Source organism: Myotis yumanensis, unplaced genomic scaffold, assembly GCF_028538775.1.
Source record: "Myotis yumanensis isolate MYYU_CA2020_CCGP unplaced genomic scaffold, mMyoYum1.0.hap1 SCAF_14, whole genome shotgun sequence".
Classification (NCBI taxonomy): domain Eukaryota; kingdom Metazoa; phylum Chordata; class Mammalia; order Chiroptera; family Vespertilionidae; genus Myotis; species Myotis yumanensis.
Genome location: NW_027223765.1, coordinates 41,710,606 through 41,730,135, shown reverse-complemented (window position 1 = coordinate 41,730,135; position 19,530 = coordinate 41,710,606). Strand labels below are relative to the sequence as shown.

Here is a 19,530-nt window from a genome sequence, read left to right as displayed (position 1 = left end):
TTAACCTGCTCTCAAGTCAGTTTCCTCACCTATAAAAGAGACATACTATGAATTCCGATTCTGTAAAAATGCTGAGAGAATCAAATGAGATTCTTGGCAAAGTGCTGGGTGGCATTCACCCCTTCCTTTCAGAAGGCTCCCTGAGCATGCGCATTTGATAGGCACTTGGGGAACATCAATGGGCAAGACAGACCCAGCACCCTGTTCTCATAGCATCATGCTTTCGATGGATGAGACAACAAACAATTTACTTCCTTGTGATGTTTATCTAATATGTTACAAGATGAAAAAACTCTACCACTAAAAGGAAAGCAGTAGCTAAGATGCTGGCAGTCAGGGTCGGGAGCAACTTTAAATCGATGGTCACAGTAGGTGTCACTGAAAAGTGGTGTCTGAGCAAGGACATGAAGGAGGTGTGAAGTGAGCCAATGTAGAAATCTGGGTTAAAGTGTCCAGGCAAAGGGGGCAGAAGCAGCAGACCTCGTCAGAGCAGCAGGTTGTCAGAAGGCACGAGGGCGGGCAGTGGAGAACAGTCCCAATGAGCAGACACCACCAGGCCAGGTCTGTGCGCCTCTCTAGGGACCTGGGCCTAACCTCAGCGTAAAGTGGGGAGATGGAGGAGGTTCAGGGATTCATTGGCACAATTTACCTGTAGTTTCCAAAGTGCCCGGCTGCTGTGTGGAGTGCCTACTTCTGATAAACAAATCTGAGAATTGGGAAGAAATCTGATTTGATCAGAATTCACATGTAGGTGGAAAAGTGGCAAGGAAACAGGTGGAAACAGTTGACTGGAAAATTCCCTGCACAGTGGGAGCCTTTCTGGATGGCACGTGTTTTCTGCCCTCCTCTGCACCCTGCTAAGTCCCCTCCCTGGCCCATCCTGCAGGGGGTTGTAGGGAAGTGGGCACAGCTTAACGGGTGAGATGGTGAACTTCAGGGGTAGTTTCTGGCTGCTGGAGGCGCCGAGCCCCTCTTAGAAGAGAAAGACCTGCATTTACTTGGCCAGACCAGTTCCCTGTCCAGGGTCCCTCACAGACCGGCTGCTGGGAGCTTCCCATCAAATCATCTGCGGGGGGGAGGTTAATGAAGGGAGTACTTGAGGTAAGGAAATAATGCGAGGCTGCTTATGAGAAAAACGAGTCACAGATACACACAACAAACTGGTGGGCACCAGGAGGAAAGAGGGGTGGGGAGGGCTAAACCAGTAAATGGGGTCAAATGTATGGGGCCAAACATATGGTGACAGACAGAAACTAGACTACTGGTGGTTAGCACACGGTCCTGTATACAGACATCCTATATAATAAAAGCCTAATATGCTAAGTGTCTGGTCGTTCAGTTGACCATTTAAACAATCAAAGCATAATATGCTAATGATATGCTAAGGCCACTCAACTGCTCGCTATGACATGCACTGACCACCAGGGGAAAGATGCTCCAACCCATAAGTGAGCTTGCTGCTGGGGTCCAGCGATCGGGACAGAGAGAGACAGGCCAACACACCCTGGAGCCCTCCACGGTCCCTCTCTGGCTGGCCAACCTCCTGCGTCCCTCCCTGGACCCAATCATGCACCAGTGGGGTCCCTCAGCCTGGCCTTCACCTTCTTGCAATCCAGGACCCCTCGGGGGATGTCAGAGAGTCGGTTTCAGTCTGATTCCACAGGACAGCCTGAAGGGCCCCACTGGTGCACAAATTTGTGCAACAGGCCTCTAGTAGAATTATAATGTTGTATACCTGAAACTTACATGTTATTAACCACTGTTACCTCAATAAAAAATAAATATATAAAGCTAACCACATAATAAACAAACAAATAAATAAATATATTCTCAGGGAAATAAAAAGGATTGAGCACTTCCAAACCCACTCAACCAGCCACCTGTGTTCCCAAACCCGCCGCACCCAGTCCCATGCTCTTGTTTCACAGCAGGCAAGCTGCCTGAGGGGGATGCGCAGATGCATCCACCAAGCCTGGCCCAGGATCCACAGGCCACAGTCTCTTCCCCATCACTGACATCCACTGAGCACCTGCTGTCCCCAAGGACCTGCTAGACTGTGAGCACTACTCATCTGCCCCCACAACAACCCTGGGAGGGCAGCACAGCTCTTGTCCCCACCCCTATCCCATTCCCAACATGAGGAAAGGAAGCACAAGAAGATCTAATCACTTGCCCAAAGTCACAGAGCTCAGAAACGGTCAGGTCTGGACCCGGTCCAGGCAGTCAGAGCCTTGGCCGCCACTCCAGGTAAGGGATGCTAATATAAAAGCAACACTACTTTTCAATCTCTGTTTTGCATTTCACTAATACAGATGGGCTGCTCCTCTGAACTGAGAAACACAAGCTCTTATGTATCATTAATTAACGATACTGAATGGGCGAACAGATCTCAGCACATTTTGATCGGCGCTACAAATGTAGGTATAAAGGACACTGCATACATATTTATTCATTAAACAGGTAAAGGCAAGGCCTAGAAATGATTTAAAATGCAGCTGAATAACCTTCTTATAAGTCAACCAAGACACCGCATAAGAGGAATCCCGATTCAGGGATAAGAAAAGTACTTTCTATTTTCCGCATCTGAAAATATATTGCTATACCATCTTGAATTCAGCCCATACAACTACATTTTAACTGTAACGTTAAATAAAAGTGTTAGCAATGCCAATGGTTGGCCATCATGGCGACAATGTTGATGGCACAGCATTGCGTGCTTCCCCCACTTTGGGGCCAGCACTGAGCTTGGTAGCACATCCTCTTTTGTTCTGAACAACACTGCAAGGTGTGTGTAATCAGCCCCCATCACAAGCAGGGGGACAGATTTGTCAGCATCTAAACCAGCTGTGGGCAAACTACGGCCCGCTGGGCTGGACTCTGCAACCCACTTCTGCCTTGCCCACTGCTCTGGCCAGGCTCTTCCCACAGGGTCATGAGAAGGAGGCTGCAGGGATGGAGGAGGGAGAAGGGACTTGCTCCCTCTACCTTGCTGTCGCTGGCCTCTTGTTCCCAGCCCATCAGCCCAGCCAGGCAACTTGCCCCAGCAGGGAGAGTTCATCCCAGCAGCACTGAATGAATCCACTTTGCCATTTTTCCAACACTCATCCCTTTTAGAGGTCCCAGCCCCACAGCACCCTGCCCTGAGCTCAGAGACCCCAGCGCCTCCCAACCAGGGCGCCCTCCTCAGAGGTCTGGGTCCCAGCCCCCTAAGTCCTCTCCTCTCAGCCTCTGAACTTTAACAACCGCTTCCCCTTTCTTCCCCTCTCCTGCCCTCCTCCCGGACCAGCCACAGGGGTGGTGGCTATTTCCTGAAGTCACTTCTTCCATGTCACCCTAGACTTCATTTTGCCCTTTCTGGTTAACATTAAGTTCTCTCATTAAAATAACTGGTGGGGCCCTGTGGGCATGCTTCAGTGTTAGAGCATCAAACTATGAACAAGGAGGTCATGGTTCAATTCCCGGTCAGGGCACATGCCCGATTGCAGGCTCAATCCCCAGTGTGGGGCATATAGGAGGCAGTTTATCAGTGATTTTCTCTCATCATGGATGTTTCTATCTCTCTCTCTCCCTCTCCCATCCTCTCTGAAATCAATAAAAATATTTAAAAAAATAATTGATGGATTTTTGCCCTGCCTGGACCCTGCCTGCTCCAGTGGTGACATCACTGTCCCCAGTGGCATTTCCCAGAGCACCTCAGCTGAGATGAATAGTCATCACCCACAAGGCCATGAGGGGCATGAAAACCCTCATGACTCACAAAGTGTGGTCCTGGAGCCTCCTATCACAATGCTGATTCCGGGGCACATCTGCAGAGAAGGGAATTCAGGAAACACTATTTACCAGTCCCCCACGCCCCCCCCCCCCCCGCCCCCCGACCGCCAGACCCTCAGTTTGAGACCACAGGTGTGGAGACAGTCCCACGTGGCAAAGGAGCAAAGCCCCCAGCTCAGAGCTGTGGGATCAATGACAACGTCCCTGAGCCGGAGTTCTGTGCCCTGCAAGAAGAGAACGGTGACAGGAGTGTCCCCCTGGGCAGCGTTAAGGATGAAATGAGAGAAAGCAAGTGAAGTGTTTGTCTCTGCACCTACCTAGCGTGGGGCTGGGTTTGGGGGGAGTTCCCTGCAGGGTGGCTTTGATATCCATCTCCTGGAGGGCAGCGGGGGGCACGCGGGAATGTGCACTGTCCCTGCGTGCTTTCTGGGTGTGGGGAAGAGACCCGCGCTGCTGTGGCGGGAGGTGCCCACGGCTGTCGGGAGCCCGACAGGAGCTGATTTCTCGGTGGCTGGCAGCAGCCAAGCACCAGTGGGCCCCGCTCCTGACTTGTCTCCTCATGTTCTCGCCTGAGTCACAGGATGTCTTATCCCCACAGAAGTAATTAAAGATATGCTGGGAGACAGCGAACCATTGCGACTCTCCCTTCAGCGGCGAGGGGGGCCCGGGTGAGCTCTCACCACTGTGACAGAAATGCCTTTTCCTGTCACACTGCTGACTGACCACGAGAGATGAATGTTCCTGTCATTTTCCCAAGACAGCTCTAGGATTTCTCACCCTGGAAAAAATACAGCAATGACACAAACTCACCCCAAACTTTCAGACCCAAATGGCACTTCAGTCAGGGAGCGAGAGACAGAGACATGTCACCACCCAACTGAGCCGGGAAGGAAAGCAGCAGGATGAACCAGGACCACCTGGGAGCAGTCACAGGAAGTAAAAGAAACCCGCCCCCCAGTCCCCACCCACTGAAATCAATGATGATGAGGCGTGTCAATACCCAAACTGCAGACACAGCTCAGGCCCATGCCTGGTAGCCTGACCCCCATGCAGCTGTCAGAGAACTTCTGAAAACAATCAGCTCAGGCCTCTCCCTGATCAAGAAACTTCCATGGCTCCCACTACCCTTGGATCACAATCCCAGCTCCTTACTGTGCCCATTAAAGGCCAGAGGAGCTGGCCCCTGGCTGTCCTGCCAACCTTTCCCATGACACTCCCACCCAGCCACCTGCTCTTCCTCCAGCTCCTCACAAGCCCACCTTCTCCTCGGGCCTCTGAAAGTGCTGTTCCCTCTGCCCCTCGGCCCAGCTCTTTCACTTACCTGCTCACCCCTCAGAGGGGGTTCCCTCACACCCCATTCTCCGTCTCTGGCCCTTGCTGTCCCCTTCAGGAGCTTTACCATGATTTCTAATTCATTGGTCCTTTCACTTGTTATCTGTGATCTGACTGACTTATTTCACTTAGCATAATACTCTCTAGGTCCACCCATGCTCTCACAGGTAGTAAGATTTCATTCTTCTTCCATTGTGTAAATGTGCCACAGCTTTTTTATCCACTCATCTACTGATGGGCACTTGGGGTGCTTCCATATCTTGGCTATTATAAATAACACTACAATGAACATAGGGGTGCATATATTCTTTCGAATTAGTGTTTGGGGTTTCTTTGAATATATACTCAGAAGTGAAATCACTGGGTCATAAGGCAGTTCTATTTTTAATTTTTTGAGAAACCTCCATACTGTTTTTTATAGTGGCTGCACCAATTTGCATTCCTGAAACCAACAGTACAAAAGGGTTCCCTTTTCTCCATATCTTCGCCAGCACTTGTTGTTTGTTGATTTATTGATGACAGCCAGTCTAGCAAGTGTGTGGCGACAAAGACAAATACTGTATGATTTCACTTATATGTGGAATCCAAAAAAACAAAATAAACTAATAAACAAAGTAAAAACAGACTCATAGTTACAGAGAACAGACAGATAGCTGTTGGGGGGAAGAGGGTTGGGGAACTGGGTGAAAAAGGTGAAGGGATTAAGAAGTCCGAATTGGCAGTTACCAAATAGTCATGGGATGTAAAGTACAGCAAAGGGAATACAGTGCTGCCTACGTCTCTCATCACAGACCCACATAGAGGAGGTCAGCACAGGGCCATCTAACAGGCACAGAAGGGTCCTGGTATAATGCAAAGCAAAATAAGAGTCATAAACCCATGAGTAGGCCCATCTGGCCCCACTGAGATAGGGGTTCCAAGGGTTCCATATCATTTGTATGGGGGGAGGGGGGCTCTGCTTTCCTGGGTCTGGAAAAAGAGGAAGTTGGATTCTCTCCAGGGTGTCCCCTGTTGGCCCAGTGACCTGAAAGCCGTGACACTCTGCCATGTGCCACGTCACCATAAACAGTGCTCCCGGGGCAGTTAGGGAGAGCATTTATGAAGATGCCACCTTCCAGGCACTGGGGGCAGCCCCAGGCTGGGTGCCACAGCTCGCTTTCCGAGTAGCCACATCACCGTGCACTGTACCCCAGCTCCGAGGGCAGTGCTGAAGGAGAAGGAGAGGGACAGAAAGGACTCAAAAAGCTGAAAGAATGGCTCCACAGATGGAGGAGACATACCCATAACATAAAGAGAAGTATCTGCCATCATGGCTCCACCCCCCACCATTTAGTATGTGGCCAGTATAGTTATTCAAGTAGAGAAAAACTATAGGAACGTCGGGAGAAACTGCCCCCACGTTTTGAATTCAGCCAATGCACACAATTCCGAGGGCATCTCAGTGACTTCCAACAACACCCTGTTGATGCCTTTAGATCAGGGGTTGGCCAACATACTCTTAAAGGGCCAGATAGTAAATATTTCAGGCTTTGTGGGCCACAGGGTCTCGGTCACAAATCTTCAACAATAGACAACATGTAAACAAATGGGGATGGCTGTGTTACAAGAATATTTTATTTATGGACAGTAAACTTTGTATTTTATATACCTCTCACATTAATATTGAAATATTATTTTCCTTGAGGTTCTTTTATTTTTACCACTTAAAAATGGGAAATACCTTTGATTCATAGCTCATAAGCCACACAAAGTAGGCAATGGATCAGATTTGGCCTAGTGTGCAATCCTTTCTTTAAATCACTTACCACTTCATATATATATATATATATATATATATATATATATATATATATATACTTAATGATTTTGAGAGAGAGAGAGAGACATGGACCAGCTGCCTCCAGTGTGCCCCCTATTGAGGATCAAGCCCACAACCTAGGCATGTGGCCTAAAATCGAACCAGCAACCTTTGGTGCTCAGGACGACACCCAGCCAACCAAGCCACATCAGCTAGGGCCTTCCTCACCATTTCTTACTATCCATCTACCTTGCACATTGGGGGAAGTAATGATAAATAACTGCATGAGCTTTTTTTATTATTATTATAGTTCACTTGGAAGAATGACTACATAGATGACAGGTATAACTGTTTTTCTAATTTAAATGTAGGCAGCTTTATTTCTTGAGCAGGTCCTGGAATGAGTCCCTTTCATGTTGAGAAGTGCATATTTTATTCCAAGTGTACAAGAGCTGCTATTAAGCCCCAAACCAATGGATATCAGGCAAAGGTAAATGGCACCCAATAAATGAATAAATAGCTCCTCATTTCTGCACTCAGAAATACAATGCTGGCAAGGGACATATTGCATCAGCAATTGCTGCCTTCATGGATTCAAAGCTAAATTACCAGCAATGCATTCCTTCTTCCCACTCATTCTAAAATGATTTACTAATCAGTTGCCTTACACAAAGCCCTGGTTAGGTGGTAGATAGCCACAAGAGCTCCTCTTGTGAAGGAAAACCCCTATTCTGTAAAACTTCTGTTTGGAATTCTCTGCTATTCTTTGGATGGCCTCTATCTAATTCTGCAAAAGTAACTTTGCTTTCTAGCCTGCTTGAATAATGGGGGAGATAAACTTAGCTGTCTGACCTTGTAGGCCAGAGACTAGATACACCCAATGCCATGCCAGGTGTATTTTTTAATTGATAGAACTGTGTAGTTTTCAAGGCCGCTGCCAGCAAGCGCACAAAGGGCTGGCTCTTCCATAAAAAGGGAAGTTCTGCTTGTAGCGTTGCTTAGAATTTGGATTCATTTCCCTAAGCCCGCCGCAGTGAATAAAGTGTAACTCCAAACTCTCAGAGCGCTGTTTGGTTCTTGTCCGGTTTTTCTGTAACACTCTGGCCTGCTCCCTACTTCCTCCCCATCTCCCTTTCTGGGAACCTAGCTACCGTATTGTAAAGAAGTCCAGGCTACTATATTGAGGAAAGAAAGTTCACAGCTGGTCCTGGAGAGTTAGGCACCACGTGCTGAACACAATGGAGGCAGCCCAGCCACGGTCCCAGATGAACTAGAGACCACACCAGGCACCATGCGGAGCCAACTCACCACGCAGTTAAGGCACAGAATTGCGAGAAATAATAAACTGCTATTTTAAGCCATTAGGTTTTGGATGTTTACAGTATTGCTATATAAGTAATTGTCTTTCCTTTCTGCCTTTCCCTTGCTTCTTTTGCTGCATAACAAGTTACCAAAAAAGTAACGGCTTAAATGAACACACATTTGATATCTCAGTGTCTTTGGGTCTGGAGTCTGGACACAGCTTAGCTGGGCCCTCAGGTCCTGCCTCACAAAGTTGCAGTCCAGGTACTGACGGGGCTGTTTCCATTAAGAAAGACGCTGCCGGCAAGCTCATACATTGTCAGCAGGAGACATCTCCTTGTGGCTATAAGAGTGAGGGCCCAGAGCTTTGTGACTGTCGCCTGGAGGATGCCCCAGGTCCCAGAAGCTGCCCTCAGGTCCTTGTCACAGGGTTTCTCCAAATAGCCACTCACTTCATCAAACTGGCAAGAAGAGTGTCTCTGCCCACTAGGGAGTGTTTAGGCCCTCTTTAAGGGTTTGCAATTAAATAAGCCCAGCCTCAATGAAACCTCCCTGATTACATCAAAATCTACTGACTTGAGGCCTGATTACATCTGCAACACCCTCACCTTTACCATATTTTATTGGTCAGAAGCAAATCACAGGTGTCACTCACGATCAAGGTGAGGAGATTATACAGCATGTAAACACCAGGGGACAGAATCTCAGTACTATGCTAGGGTGGCCAGGCCACGCTTCTCAGCGGGGCTGGGGTATTAGGATATGGTGCATGGTGGTAGGACTGTTCAGAGATACAAAACCTGTCCTCAAGGACTCACCAAGCCAGTGAGGATGAAAAACAGGCCCGGAACAACAGAAGTCCTGGCCATGAGGCTAAGCTCCCTTAGGACAATTCTGAGTGAGTCTGAAGTTTAGGGTTCAGGCAATGGCAGATGGCCTCCAGCTGGAGCAGAAAGGGGCGAGCTCAGGGCAGGCCCAAGAGAAAGGAACAAGTCCCCCAAGGTTGGCGATATAAGCCCCATCTGTGAAACAGCAAGTGCCTGCTGACCAGCACCGCATCCCTATGGGCATGTAAAGCATATGGGTGAAGTGGGCTCAGAGGAATTGATGGAGCGGTGAGGGTCTTGGCCAAACAGAGCATGCATCTGCCATCTAAGGAAGCAGCCACTTCTCAGCTCCAGCCAGTTTTTTCTTTGTGTGTGTGTGTGTGTGTGTGTGTGTGTGTGTGTTTGTCATAGGAGAATGTTGGCTCCCAAGTGCCAAGTGTATCCATTTATGAGAAAAATTATATATACTACAGCCAGATTTTTAAATGATGATCAGGAACTGGTAATATTTTAGCAAAGTATGGGCCAAGGAACGTATACCTGGGCACTGGCTCTGACTGAGGGGACAGGTTCTTGTAAAGGTTGACAGAGGGGAGCAAAAGTGGCAGAGCCCACAGAGTAACTGCACCCATTCCCTGGACTCTATGGCAGCAGTTCCCCACGGGTACTGCTCCACCCACAGCCAAGGCATCCCCGGGGAACTCGTTAGGAATGCTCACTCTCAGGCCCCGGGGGCCCCACTGAATCAGAATCACTGATGGTGATGGGTAAGCAGGGGTTGTGGGAAGGAGCCCCCAGGATGTTCTGCTACTCGCTGTCTCAAGTTTGAGAAAGACTCTCTCATGGGAATCAGACTCTAGCCTTAAGGTCATCTTTCCTCTTCCTGAACCCATTTCCTGTTTCTGTCATCTGGAAGCTTACCAACCATCTCAGGACACAACCCTCTGCTAATCCTATATAATAAAAGGCTAATATGCAAATGGACTGAATGGCAGAACAACCTAAAAACCAGTCACTATAAGGTGTGCTAGCCACCACAGGGCCTGTGCGGAACATGGCAGGCATTAGTAGCAGGCAACAGAGCATGGGATATGGCAGGTGTTGGCCACAGCAGGATGGTGGAGCAGGTGAGTGGGGGCACCAGACCAAGACGGGGCACCGGTCGCTGTTATCAGGGCGAGCCTCTGGTGGTTACTGAAAATTTGCTTGGCGCCATCAGCAGGTGTGAGCAGTGACTGCTGGCCTGATTGCCCCTGAGGGCTTCTCCACCTCCCCCTACTCCTGAGGGGCAATTGGGGCAGCAGCCACTGCTCACACCTGCTGATGGTGCTGGCTCCACTCGCACCCACTGCTGGTGCTGGTCCCAATCACTTGGCACCGTCAGCCGAGTGATTGGGGTGAGCGGGGCCAGTGCCATCAGCACATCGGAGCTGCAGCAGCAGGAGTGTGGCTGCCAGCAGACAGGGGACTGGGGGCCAGGCGGGGACGGGGAGGATGGGCTGAGACCTGACCCTGTGGCCACCGCAGCCTTGAGGCCCACAGTTCCTTTCAAGGTGCATGAATTCGTGCACTGAGCCCCTAGTGTTCAAAATAACAGAGAAAGATGACTGTGTAGACATTTCCCATCATCTCACTTTAACACAGGGTGCAACCACATAGGGTGTTATATACATGTATTACCTGCATCATCATGGAGAAGTCATGGAGAAGAGACTGTATGTGTATATGCATGTGTATGCGTACATATGTACATGTATGTGTACATGTATGTGTATTTGTATGTTATGGAACTCTCCAGAAAGGAGCAGAAAGGAAAGGTGTCCTGCTATGAATTTTTAATCATAGAAAAAGACCCTCTTGCTACAGAAAGAAATCTGCTTCTGCTTGATAGTACTTTCTAAGTAGATGAAATTGTTTTTGTGCAACATTGAAATTTCCAGGACCCTGGTTCCAATCAATCCTAGGAAGCACCTGGCCTAAAGTCAATATTGTTCCTTTCGAAAGATATGTTAAAATTTGTGTTTTGTCTGAAGAATTATGACCGTGCAGCTCTCATCCTCTGCCTCTCTCTGCAAGCAATGCCATGATGTTACATAGGATATTCCGGCAACTGCTCTCCATCAAGTATCACCCAGCGGGAGGGATTCATGTGATTCTGCGCATGAGACTCATATGACCACACATTTGGTGGTGCTGGAGCTGGTTATTAAAAGGCCCCTTCACTTTCTTCTTTTACTTAAGATGGTCTTAAATTAGTCAAAATACCCTTCAACCTGCTGTGAGATGTCATGGCATCCGTGAACCTCTTATTTGACTGCATCCACATTCACTGGTGCTGCGGTCTCCCTCCCGGCTCCGTCACTTAGCCGCCCTCACTTAGCCGTGGTTGAACATTAGGTACCAACCACGTGCCCAGTACTGTGCCGTGTGCTGCAGGTGTACACATCCACCCAGCCTGTTCCTCCTTTCACGCCACATACACTTATTGGGAATGAACTCTGGCCTCTACCTGTCCCTGGAAATCGTCACCGGAAATACAGCATCTGAGTCACCTTGTCCAACAGTGAACATCATCTGATTCAGGATTGGATTCTAAAGTCAGTGCTTATTGAGGAAGTTGTGTTCAGTCAAATTTATTCCTGGATTAGTTAGGCAGGTGCTGTGTCGGAGCCCTACATTCTCTTAGTAAGCCCAGCACAGCTAGCTTTTCCTCCAGCCTCAGAAATGATGGCTGTTTCTAAGGGTAAGCCCCAGGGAAGGAGGTGCTGTCCGTCTGGGAACCAGGTTGTACAAAGGTCTGTACCCTTAAAAATCAGACTCACACCTGGTGAGGTAAGATGCCAATGTTATCAGAGACACGTGGGGATCAAGAGTGAGCGAGGGAACATGGACCGACATCTCACACTCCCTCCAGGGTCCCTGCTCCCCAGATACGGCTGAGCACAGTTGTCATTTGCCTTCTGTTTCTTTTTTTGCCAAATGTGCATGATTAGTTCAATTCCCAGAAATTAAACATATAAAGCAGAACAAGCAGGATGGACTTGTTCTGAATGGTCTCACGCACCTATAGAGGCCACCAGAACGAGGCTGTCGGCACAGGGGGTAGGAGAGCATTTTGTGATGCCCCCAGGATAGTGCCCTCTCCCAGTGACCTCATTTCCCTGCTGAAATGCCACCCTTTAGGTAAGACAGTGATCCCCTGCTGCCCATCTGCTGATTGGTGCTCACTTGAGGAACTTACTGAAAACACAGATTCCTGGGCCATAACCTCAGAGGTTTTGATTCAGTAGGTGTAGAGCAGTGGTTGGCAAACCGCGGCTCTCGAGCCACATGTGCCTCTTTGGCCCCTTGGGTGTGGCTCTTCCACAAAATACCACGTGCAGGCACGCACGTACAGTGCGAAGTTGACTTAAAACTTTCAGTAAAGTTTATTAAGTTTATTTTAGGGAATGTTGTGGAGTGAAAGAAGATGTAGTGTCGAGGATTAAGAAAGGTACGTTGAGATGGTTTGGACATATAGAGAGGATGAATGCAAGGAGATAGACGAAACAAGTATACAAGACGAGTGTGGATGGGAGAGTTGGAAGAGGTCGACCTCAGAGAACGTACCTCAATCAGATTGAGGACGTTTTTAGCAAAGGCCAGCTTAGGAGTAACCTAATTAAGTTAATAACAATGTACCTTACCTATATAGTTTAAGTTTAAAAAATTTGGCTCTCAAAAGAAATTTCAGTCGTTGTACTGTTGATATTTGGCTTTGTTGACTAATGAGTTTGCTGACCACTGGTGTAGAGGAAGGTTTGCATATTCATAACTTAAGAGCTCTCCCCAGCGAATTCAAAATGGCTAATAGCTTGAGGAACCTCTGGGTTAAAGCACTCAAAAGGCACCAAAAATATTAATATCCATCACAGAAACCCAAGCAGCTGGTTCAACAGATAAATAGATGTCAACCTGGAGAGCAAAGAAGTAATTAGAATAGAGAACATACTCGGACACGCGTGGGGAACAGCACTGGGGGAGGGAGGGATGGCGAGGAGCTTCTGGGTGGTCACGAGGACTCGACAAAGAGCTGTAGCAACAAAGAACCAGACAGGAGATGCCGCAGGGCCGCTGGGGCTGACCTCACCATCCACGAATGTGGACCCACCAAGCAACTCTGGCAGTTCAAGGAGAAGAACTGCCCCAAGTGGACAAAGCATACGTCACAGCGGATCTTTTCACTGAACATGCCTTTACAGGGCTCTTCTCTCCTCCAAACACATTTCATTTTGAGAACAAGGAAATCCATAGTTCTGTTGCGGTGAACCAACAAACACAAGGCTGAGAAACCAGAGGCTATTATGCGATTAAATCTACACGGGGCACTTATCTGTGGACGATCCGGAGGTTTCCACACAGCAGAGCTTCTGCATGGACTGCACTTCGTGGCCAGCTCAGCATCCACTTACCTTCCGCTCTGGCCAGTTGTATTTGGCAAAGATCGTGTCGTAGGTGTCCACCGCCCCGTCGGTGATGAGCATGATGGCCTGGCTGCAGATGCTGCCTTGTCCCGTGTGGTTGAACTGCAGAAAGAAGTAAGTGCAGAATAAAACAACTCATCAGAGAGCTCTGTGTATCTGCGAGACTTCAGAGGCAAGAAGCTGTGGGCTTAGGGAGCCTCTCAGAAGGAGAGTGCATGGGCACCACCAACGCAGAACCTGCTCAACAAGGCCTTCCCCAATCAGGGGTCACGCTCTGACAACTTGGAATGACATACAGACCACAGAAGAGATTTCTGAAAACCAGGTATAAGGTGGGAAGTGAGATGTGAACACATCTAACTTCTCTCACCTCCCGGTGTGGACAGCCTCAGAACACAAGCCCGGAGGAGTTGGCACGGCCCGTCAGGGACACATGATATGGGCGGCAGACTGTGTGCCAGGCAACATCTCTTTCAAAATCTGAGTCTGGTTTGAATGGGTCTAATGGGTACAAGCTGTTCTATACAATAAGATCAAGGAGGTTTTGGACATATAGGGAATAAAGTCAGGATCACAACAATTCAGATTAGAAGCTTAAGCACCCTTGGTTTAGGGTTTGTTTTCAACATATAGCTGAAAGCTTGTAACATTTTGTACTAGTTTATACACGTTAGCATGTGTAGCATGCTGAAATTCCAAGATTGTGCCCACTGGTGTGTAGAGCCCTACATGTCCTCAGCTTTCATCTTTACATAAGATTGAAGAGTCCCAGCCTCGGTGAGAAGTAGGCTGGGAGGCCAGACTGGGCTTGCCAAAGCTTCCCGTCCTTCCTTGAGTCAGGAGTGAAGACTTCCCTCAATGAATGTCATTCACGCTGCAATTCCAAGCAACACCATGTCCTTTAAAAACCCTACAATGATGTGACAATGCCAGGGCATGGGAACCACAAAAAGTCTTTAACCTTCACACATCAAACTCCATCCACTATAAACTATAAAGTTTATTCATGTATTCAAAAATTATTCACTAAAAGCCCACACAGTACTGGCACTATAACATACAAAAATCCCTTCCCTCGTGTAGTTTATATTCTATCTGGGGAGACATAGAAAAACAAAGTAAATAAGTAAATTATATTGTGTATTTAATGATGGTGATGCTAAGGGGGGGGGGGGAAGAAAACAGAGAAAAGGAATGGGATATGCAAAAGGGGTACCTTTAGAAAAAGTAGTCAGGGAAAACCTCACTGAGATGGTGACACTTGAGTAACTTCTGAAGGAACTGAGTGTCTGGGGTAGGGCATTCCGGGGGGGGGGGCGGGGGGGGGGGGAGACACAACAGTGTGTATAGCCCCGCTGGTTTTGCTCAGTGGTTGAGTGTTGGCCCATGAACCAGGAGGTCACAGTTTGATTCCTGAGTGCACATGCCCAGGTTGCTGGCTTGATCCCCACTAGGGGGTGTGCAGGAGGCAGTCAATCAATGATCCTCTCTCATCATTGATGTTTCTCTCTCTCTCCCCCTCTTTCTGAAATTAATAAAAACGTATTTTTAAAAAACCGTACATACAATGACACCCAGCATGTTCAAACTGTTGACCATGAAACTGGGAAGGGATAGAAGCTTCTTTTGGATTGGCTGCTACCTCCTGGTGAACCAAAGAGCTAATAAAACATTCAAGTTGAAGTTTAATGCCCAGACTCCATGCACTTAGAATTCTGATGTAGAGTTTGAAGTTGTAGTAACTTGAAAGAAGACTATAATTGATGGATGGATGGATGGATGGATGGATGGATGGATGGGTGGGTGGGTGGGTGGATGGGTGGGTGGGTGGGTGGGTGGGTGGATGGATGGGTGGGTGGGTGGGTGGGTGGGTGGATGGATGGATGGATGGGTGGGTGGATGGATGGATGAATGGATGGATGGATGGAATGACTTGCCTTGTGGCCACATTGGGACAGAGCAAAGCCAACTGGAAACATGCGTGATGTATCACGAGACAGTGGAAAGTGCTCAACCCCATCCCAGCACTACAAGCTGTGTGCCTGGAGTGAGTTCTTACTTCAGAGTGTCCTTTTCTTCATTTATCTGATGAGAGTACCATGCTTACCTGCTTGCTACAACAAAGGTTAAATTTCATTATATGCTGGGCTATATGTATATACTTAACCTTTACTAGCCTCTGAGGTAGGTACTATCATTATCCCCATTTTACAAGGCAAGGAAACTGAAGCACAGAGACATTAGCTAACAAGGTCACACAGCTACTAACTGCCATAGCTGAGATTTGATCCCAGGCAGTCCAGCTCCAGAAGTCACTCCCAGATTCAGCACACTCTAAGGGCCTCCCAATAAGATCCTTGAGCAGATAGGGATACATAGTAGGACTCCACAAACATCTATTTCCTTCTCCTGTCTTCATCCTGTCCAGGATTCCAGGGTCACTTGGCGTTACCAGGGCTACCACCCTGACAGTGAGTGAGTGCTCCTTACATTTTGTGCACTAGACACTGACCTCACTTAAATCCTGCCCCTGGCAGCCACTCCTGCATCTCAGACTGGACAGGTGTCCTTGAATTAATGAGCAGACATGGCCCATGACACAAATGAGTAGGTAGAAATCCTGACAACTAAAGCCAACACACCACAAAGCTTCACATCACTACTATTCTACCGTCTTTATTGACATAACAATATTCCAGAAAAATCTCTTTGAGAGAGATAAAAATTGCAAATAACTTTATGGCTTCTTCCAGGAACTTCCTGAAAGACCCATCAGCTCTTCAAAAGAAAGCATCAAAGGACAATTCATACCTAAGACTCTTTGAACTCCCATCTCAAAATCCTCCCCTTGCTGCATCTACCAATCCTCCACTATAACATTAGGATTCTTACTGGGTCTTAACCAAGCCTCTTCCTTCTCCTCCTCCCTAAAGGACACACCTTCAATCAGATTTTAATCAGTCTCAATAAAGGACTTTGCCATTCCCATATGAGACACCGCTTAGATCTTATGGTCAGAGTGCACTTGGTTCCTTACTGCAGGAAGGAAAACAGCCTTGTAGCCTTGTCTCATCAACAGGTTGTTCTGGAGATACTTTGGGGAGCTTGCATCCAACACAGCCTTGAAGCCACTGAATAAAGGTGATCTATGCTTCAAGTCACAGAAACTGCAGAAAGGGGAAAAACAGGACAGCTTGGGGATGTTGTTCGTGCAACTCATTTGAAAACATCCTGGAAAAACTCTCCCAAATAAAAGGCAAGAAAGAGGGGGTGTGGGGAGGGAGAAATGAAGATATCGGAATAACACAGACTAGAAGAAGGAATGCCCAGAGCTGTTTATTTAAAAACATCATTTTCCTCTCTGGCTGCATCCTTGGTATTCTCTGCAGCAATCTGCAGTTGGAGAATTTGGGAGAACGCAATTAAATTCAAATGCTTTGATGAGTACTATCTCTTCTCTTCATATTTGTCTAGAACTTTTTTTTTTGTTGAATAGCAAGAGTGATGAAAGTGTTTTCCATAATAATAACAGTGACAAGGGCCTGATGATGAACTACAATTAGCTCAGTGATTCATCAGTTAGCAGAGAAAATTTCAATGCATCCTGACATTTAAAGCATTTGGTTGTGATTAACAGTCTTTGAAATGTCACCGAATTTTATTTAATTGGCTAAGAAAAAAAATTTAAAGGTAATCACTGCAAAGATCATATTCATCGCCAAAAAGATAATTGCAGTTGTCACATGACAAGGTAGATGTTAACTACTGTAGCAAACTGGCTCTGTGTTCTTAACAGAATCTAAGGAAGGCAGCAGAGATCAACAGCCAGAAGGGTCTTACAAAGGTATTTGAATGCTCCTTTCAAAGCTGTTTGTATAGTAACTGCAAGCCTTTAAGCCATCTGAGCAAATACTGAAACTGAAAGACAGGTAAATGCAAAACAGAATTAACTGCATTTGGTTATAGTTACCTCTGAGCTATTCTAAGTTCTAGCCACAGTCACAATTTCAAGAGTGTGTGTGTGTGTGTGTGTGTGTGAGAGAGAGAGAGAGAGAAAGAGAGAGAGAGAGAGAGAGAGAGAGAGAGAGAAAGATGTGTGTTTTTGTGTTTGAGAAATTACTTTTTATTTCATATTTGCTTATAAAGGCAGGCATAATACACAGGAAGAGAAATACATCACATAAAGATCATATCGGTGAAGGAGAAAATAGCTAGAGCTTCATTTTCATGAGAGATTAACCTTCTCTGTGTTTTTCAGTGTTTGACTATTTAAAACCCCAATGGCAAGAGATAAAATGAAAATGCTTTTCTCTATGGGATAAATGTGCACTAAAAAAATATGGTGCCAACTACCAACCAACCTCAAGTAGGGACATTTTGTAACATTTTTTGTTCCTTCTGTTTCTTACTTTCCGGATTTACATTTGGCCCATAACTTCTTCTGATTGGCCAGGCCCTAGAGGATTTTTCCAGATGAAGGCAGAGCAAGTAGGTATGTGGAAGGTTTCTCTGGTTCAAAAATACTTCTCTCACCAGGATTCAAGGGGGAAAATCCGCCATGTGGTGAAGTCTCTGGATTGTAGAGGTGTTGGGAGGGTCATCTACCCCCCCTGGAGCACACAAAGATCCCGTGCCCGGAAGTGTGCTCCTTGGACTGTGACTTGTGCAAGATTCTAATCCTATGGATATGACATGATATAAAGGGTTCCTGGGTCACTATGTTTGAATACTGGTATAAACACATTTGAAAAGGTTGGTTCATTGCAGGACTTCCAGGCCTTTAACATGTTCAAGTGCACTGTGCATCCCCCCACCTTGACCACAGCACCTATGTGGGAGTATCTTGGAAGGTCAGCATTCAAATGGGCGTGCAATGAGAAACAGTGGTGTAAGGTGTTGGAGAACAAAACTGGTAAGTGGAAGGGAAGGGAAGAGAAAAGGAACCGGACAAGGAAAAGAAGAGAGGGGAAGATGAAAGTGATACCATTGTAATTAGCTAATTATTAAAAACTAGAGGCCCGGTGCAGGAAATTCATGCGGGGAGGGGGGGGGGAGGTGTCCCTCAGCCCAACCTGCACCCTCTCCAATCCAGCAGCTCTCAGGGGATGTCCTACTGATGGCTTAGGCCCACTCCCCGAGGTTATCTGCTCTCTGTGGGGCCTGCCTGCTCCACACCATGGTGATGGCAAGCAGGCCCTGCTGGGTGCTGCCTGCAGCCAGCGACGGGCAAGCAGGACCTGCTGGGCACTGCCTGCAGGCTGCGCTTGCCTGCTTGCAGATCCCCGCGGCGACCTGCCAGCAGGCTCTGCTAGGTGCTGCCTAAGGGCCGCGCTTGCCTGCTCGGGGGTCCCTGCGGCGACCCACCAGCAGGACCTGCTAGGTGCTTGCCTGCTCCGGGTCACCACGGCAATGCCTGCTGGGATCACGTTGCTGGGGTAATGCAGCCAGCGTCCTGCCCCAGCTGCTATAGACTCCACCATCTTTGTCAGGGAGTGACAGTTAATTTGCATATTACTCTTTTATTAGATAGGATAGAAAAGGGGCAAAGGGGAAGCCAGACATTAGAGGCATGTCATTTGGGCAGCTTAACCAGGAAGCTGCAATTTCACACTCCCCAGGGAACCACCAGCCCATTCCCTGCAGATTGCTGGGGGAGGGGACTGGACAAAGTGGAGGGTAGGTGCATGCACCGTGAGTGGGGCTGACATCAGGAAGGTGCTTGCTGTCAGTCAGTCCTGGGAAGAGTGATCATTGACCAGAATGGACAGGGCCACTGAAGCCCGTGAAAATCTGGAGATACATAATCCTGCAGACAAAAGAGCTCATGCTCTTGACTTGCTCTTGGTCCCTTTGGCTTTGCTTCTGCCTATGTTCCCTCATTAGACCCATGGCCCATGGCCATGTGGACCCCACAGGCAATGGACTAATAGATTGCAGTGAGAAACACAAACTAAACTAGCCTGGATTGGACTATGCCTGACATGGAACAGAAACTCTGGATACTGGCTTTGATTTTAGCTCTGCTGAAAGCAAAATG

The 19,530-nt window shown here is 47.7% G+C and overlaps 1 protein-coding gene across 2 annotated transcripts in view; it reads right to left on the bottom strand.

The window, feature by feature from the left end:
- The window catches only part of CACNA2D3 (calcium voltage-gated channel auxiliary subunit alpha2delta 3), an 812,027-nt gene that overhangs the window by 372,287 nt on the left and 420,210 nt on the right, over nucleotides 1–19,530 (bottom strand). For both annotated transcript variants that reach the window (XM_070390783.1, XM_070390784.1), the window contains exon 11: nucleotides 13,482–13,595. In XM_070390783.1, coding sequence (XP_070246884.1) covers nucleotides 13,482–13,595 — 114 coding nt within the window. The remainder of the gene's footprint in view (nucleotides 1–13,481; nucleotides 13,596–19,530) is intronic.